Consider the following 15464-nt stretch of genomic DNA (forward strand, 5'->3'; position numbering starts at 1 on the left):
ACACTGGGCTTAGTTGTTAACTCTGCAGCATATGAGATCTTCCTGGAGCAGGGCTTGAACCCTGGCATTGGTAGTTGGATTCTTATCCACTAGACCACTAGGGAAGCCCTAAGACTCTTATTAGACATTCAGATGAAGTTGTCCAGTGGGCATTTGAACATTGCAAATCTAGAATTCAGATCTGGGCTAGAGACTGAGTTAGAAATTTGGAGGTTGTTAGCATTCATTTAGCATTTAACATTATGGTCACTAGGTAATAAGAAGAAACAACGAAGAAAAAGAGTTGTGCAGGGACTGAGCTTACCGGCGTTAAGAAAGTGGGGACAAGAGGAGGAATGAAGACCAAGAAGGAGCAACCAGCAAAGTGGGAGGAAAACAAGGAAAAGATCAAATTGGGGGAAAATTTTTTTAAGGAGAAATGAGTAGTCAGTTGCCAGATGATGCAGATAAAACAATTCGTAAAACAAGATGAAGAGAGATTTATTGATAACTCCATAATGAGAGTGATTTTAGTAAATTTGATTAATTGAGATATTTCTAGCACGTGCTAGCATGTGGTTCAGGTAATTTAGAAGACTTCATTATTCAGAGAATCATTTAGTATATATTTATTGATATTTCATTATTCTGTACTTTTCTGTTTTACATGTTATAGGCTAAGTTAAAAGATTTATATATTTTCTTTGAAATGCATATTATAATGAAATAGATACATTTTCATAAACATTATTTTGTCATCTTTTCCCTTCTATATTTGGAGATTTTAAACCTTCAGATCAGATCAGATCAGTCTCTCAGTCGTGTCCGACTCTTTGCGACCCCATGATCGCAGCAAGCCAGCCTCCCTGTCCATCACCAACTCCCGGAGTTCACTCAGACTCATGTCCATCGAGACAGTGATGCCATCCAGCCATCTCATCCTCTGTCGTCCCCTTCTCCTCCTGCCCCCAATCCCTCCCAGCATCACAGTCTTTTCCAATGAGTCAACTCTTCGCATGAGGTGGCCAAAGTACTGGAGTTTCAGCTTTAGCATCAGTCCTTCCAAAGAAATCCCAGGGCTGATCTCCTTCAGAATGGACTGGTTGGATCTCCTTGCAGTCCAAGGGACTCTCAAGAGTCTTCTCCAACACCACAGTTCAAAAGCATCAATTCTTCGGCGCTCAGCCTTCTTCACAGTCCAACTCTCACATCCATATATGACCACAGGAAAAACCATAGCCTTGACTAGACGAACCTTTGTTGGCAAAGTAAAGTCTCTGCTTTTGAATATGCTATCTAGGTTGGTCATAACTTTCCTTCCAAGGAGTAAGCGTCTTTTAATTTCATGGCTGCAGTCACCATCTGTAGTGATTTTGGAGCCCAGAAAAATAAAGTCTGACACTGTTTCCACTGTTTCCCCATCTATTTCCCATGAAGTGGTGGGACCGGATGCCATGATCTTCGTTTTCTGAATGTTGAGCTTTAAGCCAACTTTTTCACTCTCCACTTTCACTTTCATCAAGAAGCTTTTGAGTTCCTCTTCACTTTCTGCCATAAGGGTGGTGTCATCTGCATATCTGAGGTTATTGATATTTCTCCCGGCAATCTTGATTCCAGTTTGTTTTTCTTCCAGTACAGCTTTTCTCATGATGTACTCTGCATATAAGTTAAATAAACAAGGTGACAATATACAGCCTTGACGAACTCCTTTTCCTATTTGGAACCAGTCTGTTCTTGTTCCATGTCCAGTTCTAACTGTTGCTTCCTGACTTGCATACAGATTTCTCAAGAGGCAGATCAGGTGGTCTGGTATTCTCATCTCTTTCAGAATTTTCCACAGTTTATTGTGATACCCACAGTTAAAGGCTTTGGCATAGTCAATAAAGCAGAAATAGATGTTTTTCTGGAACTCTCTTGCTTTTTCCATGATCCAGCGGATGTTGGCAATTTGATCTCTGGTTCCTCTGCCTTTTCTAAAACCAGCTTGAACATCAGGAAGTTAAACCTTAATTAAAAAAAATTTTGGGGGGCCATGCTGTGAGGCATGTAGGATCTTAGTTCCCCTGACCAGGGATCAAGCCCATGCTGCCTTAGTAGATGTACAGAATCTCAACCACTGCACTGTCAGGAAAGTCCCCTAGACCTTTACATGAGACCGTTTTGAGTAGTTAATGCCTAATTGTGATTCTTGATACCAAGAAACACGGGAGTTTATAATGTTAATAAGTTTCATTTATCTAATGAAAATAATGTATTTTTTCTTCTTTATTAGAAATTCATTGAATTTGAAGACTCTCAAGAACAAGAAAAAAAAGATTTACAGACCAGAGTGGAATCTTTAGAATCTCAAACAAGACAACTTGAACTCAAGGCCAAAAACTATGCTGACCAGAGTAAGTAAAATATGTTAAAAGAGTGGAATGACTCATCCTGACATTTGACTAGGATTCCAGATATATGCTTGGAATTGTCACCCCAGACTCAAGAGAGAGATCTGAGATCTAGTTTTAGTATTTTTTGTTCACATTTTCATGTTGTACCCATGTCTGCAGGAATGACCCAAGTCAGATACCTATAGGACTCTCTTCTTCACTTTACCTCTCGGGTTTTGTTTGTAGTTTACATTGAATAGTAGTTAACATTATACTGTATCCATTATACAGGATTCTGGAGTGTGTACATGTGGATCATTTCTTCAAATTTTAATCAGCAACACAAAGTTCCATTGGTTTCTGTATTGCTTTGAAATTTAAAAATTAAAAGAATCTCTAGCTTTGGAGTATGTATAAAAAATTACTGAATTCTCTTTCATTCCTCTCTAATGGAAAACTGAGGGCATTTAGGGCTACAGAATGTCATTTTTCAAAATCATTTTATTTTTAATATAATTTCATATATTCTTGATTCAAAAATAATGATTGTTTGTAATTCTATAGACAAGTTCCCCCTTTTGGCTAATGAAAGTGGACCTAATTAAGTCAAAATTCAAAAAAGAAACATCATGGCATATTTTCATGTTTAATTCAGGCAGGTTGCTCTCCAGTTTTTTCTCCCAGAATTGTAGACTTTTAGAATTCTAGGGAACAAGAGATGCCCAGCGTTACTCTCCCCACATCACCCTTTATGGTCACATAGCGACACTGCTGTAAAAGCACTGGCATTTATGAAGAATAACTTTCATCAGGCTTAGAATGTGTGTAATAACTGCTGCTTTTAGGACTCTGGAAGAGTTCAGTAGAGCTAAACTTAGAATCATTGGGATTTTGCGTTTTAAGCATTTTAGAATTCAAGGAGAACTCACATGGCTATTAAGCAGACGTCGTAGAAGGGAGCCAATGGGTATTTGGTAATGGAAGACAACCAAAATGAGACAGAGTGAGTGATGTGTCATGTTTTTTAGGCTTGTAGATACCTTGAGTGCTGTACTGTTCCTTTGTTAACTAACTTGATTGTGTTTTCATATCAGAGACATATTTTAGAACAAAACACTAAAGCTACAGTTGCGACAGAACAACCCTCTCACTCTTTTACCTGTACATTTTCCTCTTCACTTCTGAGGAATATCAAGTTTTGTGTACGAAAATTTTCTTTTGACTTTGAAAGGAACACCCTATCTAGAATCTTTTGATGCATTAAATAAGCTGCTTCTGTGATAGGAAATTATTAAAGGAAGAATTACCTTATACTTGATAACAGTAGCTTTTACACTTGATCTTAGCCAAAAGGCCAAGAAGCAATAATAACAGTAGCTTTGAAAATTAATATTTTATCCAGTCTAGTGAGTCATACCTACCTTTTTTGGAATTGTCATATTCTTTGGTATCCATTCCCTCATTTCTCTCTCAAAAGTACTGTACTGGTTACCATGGTTACCATGCGATGGACATGAACTTGGGCAATGGACATGAACTTGGGAGATGGTGAGGGACAGGGAGGCCTGTTGTGCTGCAGTCCATGGGGTCACAAAGAGTCAGACACAATTGGGTGACTGAACACAATTGGGTGATTTTTAAAAATACAGTGTCACTTAAAAATAATTGACAATTCTTTATGAAAGGGATGAGTAAATTATTCACCAAATATTGGATGTGGTCTTGAGCTAAATTTGATAGGAAAACTTTATTTTTGTTATTAATATAATATTCTAAGAATTTCTCCCCCTGGATATCTGTCATCCTCTGCTTTTTTCCTGCTTTTCCAATTTGAAATAAATCTTGTCTAAATAACAGTTAAAGAACTTAAAACTGTGGTTAATCAAAATTGACCATTCAAGTGCAAAACTAATAATCTCTTGGTCCATGAGTTAAGGCTATCATGAGCCTCCTTTTATGAATGCTTTGGGACTTGCTCCCTTCTCCTTTGATACTTCAGAATCTTTTCCATCTACTTGTTTTCCTCTCTCTCATATTTTTCTCTGAGTGAGTATGATATGAAATCTAAGAATATCTAAAATTTTTCTTCTCTTTATTTTACCACATTTTAAACATCTGAAAAAAATTGTAGGTAGGAAAACATAGTTTGACCTTTTTCATTTTACTGCTTTAGTTTTTGCTTCCCCAGGTCTCCAATTTTGTTTTTTAACAAAGTTGTTGGTAAGAGGTAATTTTAAAGTATCTTCAGTGCTTCATCTTACAGGAAAACTGGGACTGGGAAAATGTTTTGTAAAAAGATGGAAGCATGTATAAATGGATGATGTCAGAGTATATAAATTCTTTTTTGTATAATAGGATACATAATATCTTGACTTTAATCTTAATTCTATTTTATATTTTAAGACTGGGTAGTGATTTTTATTAGAGTCAATGTAACCCAACATCTTTTTTTTAAATGTGTTTTTTAGTGTTCTGAACATCTATATTTAAGCATTTAAGGCCAAAGAAATTACTGATGATGATACCTATAGAGAGGAAGGATGGATCAGTTTTTTCTGTACTATTTTTTGAGTCCATATGATAACAATATCATCTAGTTTCCATGCTTGGTTTTATAAATATGTTAGAGTCTTTAACTTTAAAAGACTGTCAGTTTTGATTGACGTGTTTGAGGGCACATACCCCTTGTAAAAAGCAGTCTCAGTGAAAGTCCAAGTTCTGCTTTCAGACTACTACTTGTATTAAAGGGGGAAATTTTTATGTAGTTACTTGCTATTTGAGAAGCAAGAAAAAGTCAAGAAATAGGAACTGAATTAAAGGACATACTTGACAACTTTTAATACTATGGAATCTATCAGGTTTTTGTGGTGTGATTTTTAAATTTTTGATGATACAAAAATTTTGTTATAATTTTATGGTCATGTTTGATTTTGGAGATTTCTGGTTGCTCTCTTATAAAAAATTTGAACTACCTAAGAAATATTCTGGCTTTTCAAACATGAATAAAGCATTTTTCAAAAGGACACATATTGTTTTATTTGAGAATAATATTAACACCTCTTGGTAGTTAACATCTTGTGAGCCTTAAGGAAGAATTTGAAATACATATGGAGTGGTATAAGGAAGTTGTGGATTGAGGCCTTTTTGGTGCTTTTCAGCTATGAAAGGTGTCTGCAGTCAACCTTACCATTGATAGTGGTAGCAATGAATTCTTCATCAGAAAACACTTTTTGTATTATTTCTGTTATATACTGATTATTTCTATTTTTATTAAACCAAGTACTGTCTTGATTAAGTCAAGTAAGTACAGACAGTTTAGTAAGTTAAAAAATATTAAACTACTACTGTCTGCCTAGCATTTAGCCCCTAGGTATGTTTTGGCACAGAACAGCATGATATGGTCATTGCAGTAAAGGAAATCATAATTTTGTGGGGGAAAAAGGTTATGTGTATGACCATCTCACCTTTCCATATGTATCATGCTTTTATATCACTACATAGTGTGTACATAATTTTTTATCTTTAACATTATCATAGGTATTTTCCTTATTGTATAATCTTTAATCATTATTTTTAAAAATTTGTTTTAAATGAAACGAATATTTTTAATGGCAAAAGGTACAATTCACAAAGAAGATAGACATCATAAACCATTAGACACCTTAACAAGAAAGATACATAAAGCAAAAATCAGAAAAAATAATTATAGTGAGACATACTAACATTTGAGAATATTTTATCAAATGCAGAAAAAATAAGAATAGAGCATATTGAATGATGTTAATAATTTAAATATAATAGATTTATATTTAATTAATATCATATCCTACACAAATATATTTAAAATTTTGTATCTCATACATTATTAGACATCCATAGGACACTTAGAAAAACTGACAGAAAGATAAAACTAGTAAATTTCAAAAAGTAGAATTCTTTTGTGTATTTGTGTGTGATTCAGTTATATATATACACATGTTATTTTTGAAATTATTTTCCATTATAGGTTATTACAAAATCTTGACTATAATTCCCAGTGCTATATAGTAAACCTTTGTTGCTTGTTGTGTATCTATTTTTTTTTAATTAGAAAGCTAGCATTCTATTCATACTAAGTCAAACAAGTGGAATCAAAATGTCATAAATTTTTTAGTTAGGCAAAAATTTGTAAGTTTTCTAATATATATATGTATTATGCATATTTTTTAAGATATATGTATACAAAAGCTTTTCTACTATACTAAAGGCTTGAGAAAGAAAATAGATGGAGAAATTGGAAAACAAACTAAATGAAATTGGAACACTGAATATGAAATAGAAAAAGTGAAACAAACTAGATAAAAATAAAAGATCCTCATATAGTCCAGTTGTTTTTAAATATGGCTGCTCTTGGAGAAGGAAATGGCAACCCACTCCAGTGTTCTTGCCTGGAGAATCCCAGGGACGGGGGAGCCTGGTGAGCTGCCGTGTATGGGGTCGCACAGAGTCCGACACGACTGAAGCGACTTAGCAGCAGCAGCAGCTCATTAAAAACACATCTGGAGCTCTGAAAAAAAAAAAAAAAAGCAATAACTGGGCATTTGTATTTTTCAAAAAGTTCCAAGATAATTCTGATATATATCTGGACTTTAAAAAGTGCTTACAGGGAGAAGGAAATGGCAACCCACTCTAGTACTCTTGCCTGGAAAATCCCATGGACAGAGGAGCCTGGTAGGCTACAGTCCATAGGGTCGCAAAGAGTCAGGCACGACTGATCAATTTGTCAATGTCAATGTCAAAAGCTAGGAGGGATGGTGAATATACTTTAAAAATAATCTTGAGACCCACAAATTTTGCTCTTGTCTGACTAGAGAAGGGCCAAATCCGGTAAGACTGAGCTCTCTGCTCATTGTTATATCAAGAACTCTAGCATAGTTATCTCCTGTGTAGATGTAACTGTTGATTGAATTAATGGAATTGAATAAAATCTTCTTTCAATCAAAATAAAAATAATTACAGGTTTTTCTATTAAATGGCAGTTTTGGGATATAGAATTCTAATTCTGTTGACCAGTCATGATACAGTGGTATTAAGTGAATAATAGTTACATAATCACAATAGTAAAAGATGTTTATCAATTTTCATAATCAATAACCAGATAAAAAATGAAAGATAATTGCAATTGCAAGTCATAATGGGAAGATGATTAACCTAACAATAAAAAATAATTACATACAATTTGGGGGGGGGGGTCAAGCAGAGTGATGTGGGAAGTGGAAGTGTGTACATGAACATGTTTTCATCTGTTCAGCCAGTCTATGTCTTTTGATTGGTGCATTTAATCCATTTACATTTAAGGTAATTATTGATATGTATGATCCTATTACCATTTTCTTAATTGTTCTGGGTTTATTTTCTGTAGGTAGGACTTTTCCTTCTCTTGTTTTCTGCCTAGAGAAGTTCCTTTAGCATTTATTGTAAAGCTGGTTTGGTGGTGCTGAATTCTGTTAACTTTTGCTTGTCTGGAAAGCTTTTGATTTCTCTCCATCAAATCTGAAGGAGAGTCTTGCTGGGTAGAGTATGCTTGGTTGTAGGTTTTTTCCTTTCATCACTTTAAATAAGTCATGCCATTCCCTTCTGGCCTGATAGGAGTTCCCTTGTAATTTGTCATTTTTCCCTTGTTGCTTTTAATATTTTATCTTTATATTTAATTATTGTTAGTTTGATTACTATGTGTCTCAGTGTGTTCCTTCTTGGGTTTATCCTTTCTGGGACTTCCTGGATTTGGTTGATTATTTCTTTTTCCATGTTAGGGAAGTTTTCAGCTATTATCTCTTCAAATGTTTTCTCGGGTCCTTTCTCTCTCTTTTCTCCTTCTGGGACCCCTATAATGTGAATGTTCATGCATTTAATGTTTAATAATTATTTTTTAAATGTGTGCTCACACCCCTCATCCCTCAATAGAAGCTATACCATCTATTGACAATTATTGTTTTCCCTGAGGAACTTTGCTTTCTCCTTTTCTCTGAGAATTATTTAATGGCTACTTTGGTTTTTTACCTTGGCTACTCAGAAATTCAGAATAAACTTTTGAAGTACAGCCATAACAACTGGTTTGGCCCATATTACTTGAATGGTGTGTTTAAATTGTTTTTTCCTCGGTCCAAATTTTATACATATATAGTGAATTGTTAAGATACCTAAAATCTTTCTGGAAAGAAGGAATACATGAATTATAAAAAGTAAATGTAGGTGAATTAAAAAAATAAAAAAATTTCTATTGGTTGGCTGGACATTTTTTCCTAGTGTAGCAACTCATATTATAATGAATATTTTTGTCACACCTGGATTGCCCTCTTTGGTAATTTTCTTAGGATATAGTTGGGCTTCCCTGGTGGCTCAGAAGTAGGTCAAAGAACATGAGCAAAGTTACAGAAGTGGGTCAGAGAATATGAACATTTAGTGGGTTTTGGTATTTAGTAGTATTTGGCCATTTTTAATGTGTACAGAATTGGCGAAGTAAGAATTAGTAGCAAACTCCATTTAATTTTTTATAACTCATGAATTTGAATCTTTATTTACAACATATTAGCCCCCAGAGTTGTTACAGAGCTGTTTATTATTTATTTGATTTTTTCCTTGGGAAAATTTTGTTGCCCTCAAGTTTAAAAGAGATGCTTTTTTCTTGAATTGTGTAGAAAATGGCAAGATTTAGTGATTTTAAGCAACTTTGATTCTACCCTTTCTTCCTTTGAATGAAAATCCACTTTTTAAAATTAAATGGAAAAATGCTTTTGACACCTGAAAACATTTTATGGTAGAGTTTTATACTCTGACCTTTCTATACTTCTATCTCCCGTATTTGCTTTTCAAGTTTGGCATTGATTTTAGTCTAATGAAATACCTTCAAGTCTTTACCTGAAAGAGTTACTGGAAAGAGAGCTCTTCTTATTGATCATAAGAATTAGCACATCATTAGATGGAACATAGTGGGAAGGCAATAAAATCATTAACATATTTTTAATTTTAAAGGAATAAATGGCTTAAAACATACTTCACATTTGAGAATTATTATTTAAAAGTAAGGGCTATCTGTTAATGATATGGTTGATAAAGTAGAATTTTCACAACACAGAAGAAAAACAATCGTTTTCAGTTAACAGGTATAATTTCACACCAAAGTTAATAGTTGCTGTGCTAAGTCACTTCAGTCGTGTCTGACTCTGTGCGACCCCATAGACAGCAGCCCACCAGGGTCCCCCGTCCCTGGGATTCTCCAGGCAAGAACAGTGGAGTGGGCTGCCATTGCCTTCTCCAATGCAGGAAAGTAAAAAGTGAAAGTGAAGTCGCTCAGTCATGTCCGACTCCTAGCGACCCCGTGGACTGCAGCCTACCAGGCTCCTCCATCCATGGGATTTGCCAGGCAAGAGTACTGGAGTTGGGTGCCTTTGCCTTCTCCGAAGTTAATAGTTGAGAGGACCTAAATATTTTTTGTCACTATTTCTTAAGTTATTAAAAAAACCAAAAATAGCTTCAGGCCAATACAGAGCTTTATCAGCATTTTTACTGTACTTTGCAATTGGCAAAGAATGTTAATACTTTCAGAATTTCAATAATACTCTAATAAGTTACTTCTGTTTTAATTTTATCTTGTCAGTAGGCAGTCCCTTTCTACATTATTTTTAGAGTGATGTAAAGAGATATGATGATTTATATTTTTGTTGAAAGCATATTTGTTAAGGTAGCTTTAAAGTTTCAGATTTATATTTCCTGATTTTAAAAAATGACAAAAATAAAATTTACTATATAGAAAGTTTTTTATAGTTCATTTAACTTGAATCTAGTTCTTTGCAATACTAAGAATATCTGTATATTTAATAGGCCTTATATAAGGATTTTTTTTAAAGAGTACATGAGAGGGAAGCAATTTGTCACAGGATATGCAAGATAGTATTTATGCAAATACTAACATTTTATTGCTTCTGCTTCATTAGGTAATACCTATGTGGCCTTCAGATCTGTTTTATGTTTTTTTAATCTGTATTTGGAGTGTTTGATTTCTGTAGACGTGTTGTTGATTGAGAAGGTTGAAGTTCATAATTAATACCTAGAATAAAGTTTCATGGAAAATTAATTTTATGAGTAAGAGCTAAAGAATTGATGGTGATTTAGCTTAGAGAACAGAATAAGCATGAATGGTTTGGTTCTTCTTTACTAAAGAAATGAGTAAGGAAGATACCAAGTTGTTTTTCTGTAAATTTGGAAGATTTAATCAGAGAAAATGAATTTGCTGTTTTTGGTTGATCCTGAGGAAGTAGTTCTTGGTCATGAAGATGATACATAGGAATATGTGCTGAGGGAAAACATGGATTCTCCCTACAAAGAGACTTTAGGTGGTATATAATATCGGTTTGAAAAATCTTTTGTTGAAGGTTAGGGACATGGTGAAGGACTTAATTGGCAGAGCAGAGGTTTTAATTGCTGTTTTGATGTGGTTGTGTCTGATTTGTTTGCTCTCAAGTGAGCATTTGATTCTTGCTTACGTGGTGAGACGTTTAATGCTAAATTGTTCAAGGAAAGCTTCTGAAAGACCAATGTCCGTCTTCTGAGGCCAAGTAACAGTTGGATTATCTGCCTTCCTTGAATAGTAAGAATTAATGATTCCTTTTGAGAAGGCAAATAATGAGTTGGATATGGAGTTCTAGCAGGTCTGTTTCTCTTTCTTCCCCCCATAGGCCTATCAGCAGTCTGATGGGGCAGAAGACAACAGATGGAAAAGGTGTTCCAAACTTGGCAAAGGCCATCAATCTAAGGAGGTAAGCTCTGATTTTGAGCAGGTAGAGCAGGTGGCTCTTCCTGTCTTAATCATATCCTCTTGCTCTTTGGAAAGATGAATGGAAAGAAAGAGCAATTAAAATGAGGCTAAAGTATCTTCATTAGCTGTTCTGAGGGAAACATTTTGAATTAGTCTTTTAATTCTTCTCTTATTTTTCCCCCCTTTTTGTTTTTTAATTTTTTTGATGCCTTGATTTATTTTTATCTCCCATTGAATATTAACAGCTTAAAAATTGGCAGATTAGTTATATGTTGTTTTGGGATAGGAAGGATGAACAGAATCTTGTTTATTTCAAGTTAATCTCAGCTTGTGGCTAGATTGAGTAAAATGATATGATTTTAGGATTTTTTCTGAGATTATTTTGAAGTTTGGATTCACATGAGAACTATTAGACAAGAAACAATCTTTTCTTGTTTAAGATTGTTCTTCATATCTTCAGATATGATACAACAGTATAGGTATAGGTTAGCTTTATGATACTTGAGATTTTAGGGGTTGTCTACCATCTTTGCCCAGATGGGCCTTTCTTTCCCACTTTCCCATCCCTTCTACTTTTCTTTTCATTTCCTTACTGATTACTTAATGGCATTCAGGACTGTGAAGATATGGCTCTTCCCAACATTTAAATGTACTTTTCATTTAAATACTATACCATCTCATGTGACTTAGGCCTTGAGAAAACCAAGTCCATTGACTATGCTGTGGTGTTGATCTAAGTAGTATGTTGAGAAAAGAGTGAAAGATTCTTAATTTGTATATGATCTTGATGGTTAACTCATATATCTAATAATATTGATTTTCACAGTCATAGTACAGATAAACAAAACATGAAATACAGAAAGCCGTAGATAGTTTCTGTCAAGATACTTGCTGGAAATGTTAGGTTGGAGAAAATAATGGCCAAAATAATATTCAGAAAATCATCCAGAATAACAAAGATATAAACTATTCTTTAGCACCATGGGGTGACACACCTTTGATAATTTAGAATGCCTTTTAAGAGATTTTTAATGCATGTTTGTGAGCTAATGTATGATTTAAGGCAACTCTAGTTAGTTGCTATAGCAAATAAGCCACAAAAGACATATATAATGACTCAGATGTTATATGTTAATTTTTGTTCATGTGAAATTTATTTGCTGTGCCATATTACCCAAACCAGGGGTTAAACTCAGGCCATGGTACTGGAAGTGTTGAGTCCTGACTCTTGGACTGCCAAGGAATTCTTTCTCATGTGAAATTTAAATTGATTGTTTCTATTACATGGGGGGCTCCTTTGGAGACACAGACCCTTTCCGATTTTGCTCCAAGTTTGTCATACCTCCATTGAGTTGGAGGAAGAGGGAAAGAGCATGGAGGATTGTATGTGGAAGGTTTTTATTGGACCAGGCCTAGGAGTAGCACACATAGCTTTTGCTTCTACTGGCTGTATAACTCAATTAGAAGCTCACTTACAGAGGCTGAAATATGTAGTCTAGCCTTGTATCCCACGAAAAAAGAGAAACTGCATTGGGTAATAATATCTGGATAATCTTTCCTTTAGCCTAAAAGCCTTAGTAGATGGTACATGATTTTGCTCAAGTATTGAGGCAAGGGAGGGGATGTACCTAAAGCTAAGCAACCATCTGCCTGCCTATTCTTTCTACTGTGATTAAGTAATCTGAGGAAGAGAAGGTGAGCAAACTTTAATGAAAATAGAGCATTTATGATTTGTACTCTCCTCTGATTTTTTAATAACTTCAGAGTTACTTTGATTTAATTTTTATTATCACTTTAAAACTTTGTAGGATATTCATTCATTCAACAAACACTAAGTGTTGAGATTTTCTTTTTTGTTCACTAACTTCTCCTTTTTTAAAAAATAAATTACTATTAAACTGAGATATAATTTTTTGATACCTATGGTAAAGGATAAACTTTGAATGACACTCCTTGCCCCTTTAAAAAAATGTAATTTGTGTAGCATAAAATCCACTGTTTTAGAGTATAGAATTCAGTGGTTTTAGTATAATCATAAATTGTACAACCATCATCATATCTAATTCCCCAGAATATTTTCATCATTCTGAAAGGAACACCATACCTGATAGTACTCATTACTTCTGGCTTTCCCCTAGCCTCTAGTAATGTACTGTGGTATGTATGGTACTGTGATCTCTATGAAGTTGCCTGTTCTGTACATTTCATGTAAATGAAATCATATATGGTCTTTTATGAGTTTCTTTCACTTAGCATAAAATTCATCTACGTTGTAGTGTTATTGTTATTTAATTCCTTTTTAAGGGTGAATAATATTCCATATGGATATAATACATTTTATGACTACCCTCCTACCTTTAATTGTCTGTTTGTCATGCTAAACAGACAGTTGGTTCTCAGTCTCAGAACTAGAAGCAATCAAAAGTCTTCCTTGGCTGTCTGAAGTTCTACCTAGCTTTGTATGGTTGAAAGAAGATACTCCTTGAGATTCTCATTGGCATCCTGACTTGTTTAGTTACTAGTTCATAAATGGGGAAGTAGATATCTTATTATTTGCACTGTCTTTGAATCATATTCTTTTGAATATGGTTGTCTAAGGTAGCAGGTAATAAATTAGTGTTCTTGTTTTGACATACATCTGGTTGTAACTACACAAAAGAAAAAACCCATTTAATTTTAATAGGCTAGAGAAACAATTTAAGTGCCTCAAATAAGTAGACTCTTAAGTAGTTGTACTGGAGTGGAGAGGAGGATGATACTTAATGCTAGAGAAACTGATTACCATTTCATTCATTTTATTTATTTTGAAGTATAATTGACTTAAAATATTACATTAGTTATAACATAATGATTTGATAATTTTTATATATCACAAAAATCTCTTCCATCTGGCAAGCAGTAGTTTGTTCTCTGAGTCTATATATTTTGTTATATTTCTTTTTTTAATCTCACAAATAAGTGAGATCATCAGATACTTGTCTTTGTCTATTTCACTTAGGGTAATAGTCTCTCAGGTTCATGCATGTTATTTGAAAGGGCAAGATTTCATTTTTTCTATGGCTGGACAATATTCCACTGTGTGTGTCTGTGTGTGTGTATAAAATCACATCTTTTTTTAAAAAAAGTTTTATTTATGGCTGTGCTGTGTCTTTATTGCTGTGTGGGCTTTTTTCTAATTGTGGGGTGTAGAGGCTGTTCTCTAGTTATGGTGCACAGGCTCCTTTCTGTGGTGACTTCTCTTGTGGAGCACGGGCCCTAGGGTGTGTGAGCTTCAGTAGTTGCAGCACATAGGCTCAGTACTTAGAGCTCCTGAGCACAGGCTCTGGAGCACAGGTCGGTAGTTGTGGTGCATGGGCCTAGTTGTTCTTTCTGGACCAAGAATCGAATCTGTGTCTCTTGCACTGGCAGGCAGATTCTTTATGACTGAGCCCCAGGGAAGCCTCCATATCTTCTTTATCTATTAATCTGTCAGTGGACACTTAGGTTGCTTCTGTATCTTATCTATTGTATGTAAGATTGCTATGGTACATATAGATTTTTGAATTAGTGTTTTTATTTTCTTTGGATAAATACCCAGAAGTGAATTCCTGGATCGTATGGTGGTTCTATTTTTTATTTTTTAAGGAATCTCCATACTGTTTTCTATAGTGGCTGTAGCAATTTAACATTCCCACCAACAGTGCACAAGTGTTCTCTTTTCTCCACGTTCTTTCCAATACTTGTTATTTCTTGTCTTTTTGATAATAGTCATTCTCACAGGTATGAGATGATGTCTCATTGTAGGTTTGACTGGCATTTCTGTGATAATTGGTGATGATAAGCACCTTTTCATATGCTTGCTGGCCATCAATATGTCTTCTTTGGAAAAATGTTCAGGTCTTTTGCTCATTTTTTAATCAGATTGTTTATTTTTTTTAATAGTTGTGTTATGTTTTGGATATTAACCCCTATCCAGCATATCATTTGCAAATATCTTCTTCCATCTAGTAGCTTACCTTTTTGTTTTGTTGATGGCTTCGTTTGCTCTACATAAGGTTTTTAGTTGGATATATCCCTACTCATTTATTTGTGCTTTTATTGCCTTTACCTGAAGAGATAGATCAAAAAAAAAAAATTACTAAGACCAATGTCAAAGTGCATACTGCCTATGTTTTCTTCTAGGAGTTTTGTGGTTTCAGGTTTTACATTTTAGTCTTTAGTCCATTTTGAGTTTATTTTTGTATATGAGGTAAGAAGGTCCAGTTTCATTCTTTTACCTGTAGCTGTCCAGTTTTCCCAGTGTTATTTATTGAAGAGACTGTCTTTCTCCCAGTGTATAT

General features: G+C 34.4%; 1 protein-coding gene across 7 annotated transcripts in view; it reads left to right on the forward strand.

The window, feature by feature from the left end:
- The window catches only part of SPAG9 (sperm associated antigen 9), a 152078-nt gene that overhangs the window by 29004 nt on the left and 107610 nt on the right, over positions 1-15464 (forward strand). For all 7 annotated transcript variants that reach the window (XM_027519126.1, XM_027519123.1, XM_027519124.1 and 4 more), the window contains exon 2: positions 2252-2372. In XM_027519126.1, the coding sequence (XP_027374927.1) occupies positions 2252-2372 (121 nt within the window). The remainder of the gene's footprint in view (positions 1-2251; positions 2373-15464) is intronic.

This window comes from Bos indicus x Bos taurus, chromosome 19 (assembly GCF_003369695.1).
Source record: "Bos indicus x Bos taurus breed Angus x Brahman F1 hybrid chromosome 19, Bos_hybrid_MaternalHap_v2.0, whole genome shotgun sequence".
Lineage (NCBI taxonomy): Eukaryota > Metazoa > Chordata > Mammalia > Artiodactyla > Bovidae > Bos > Bos indicus x Bos taurus.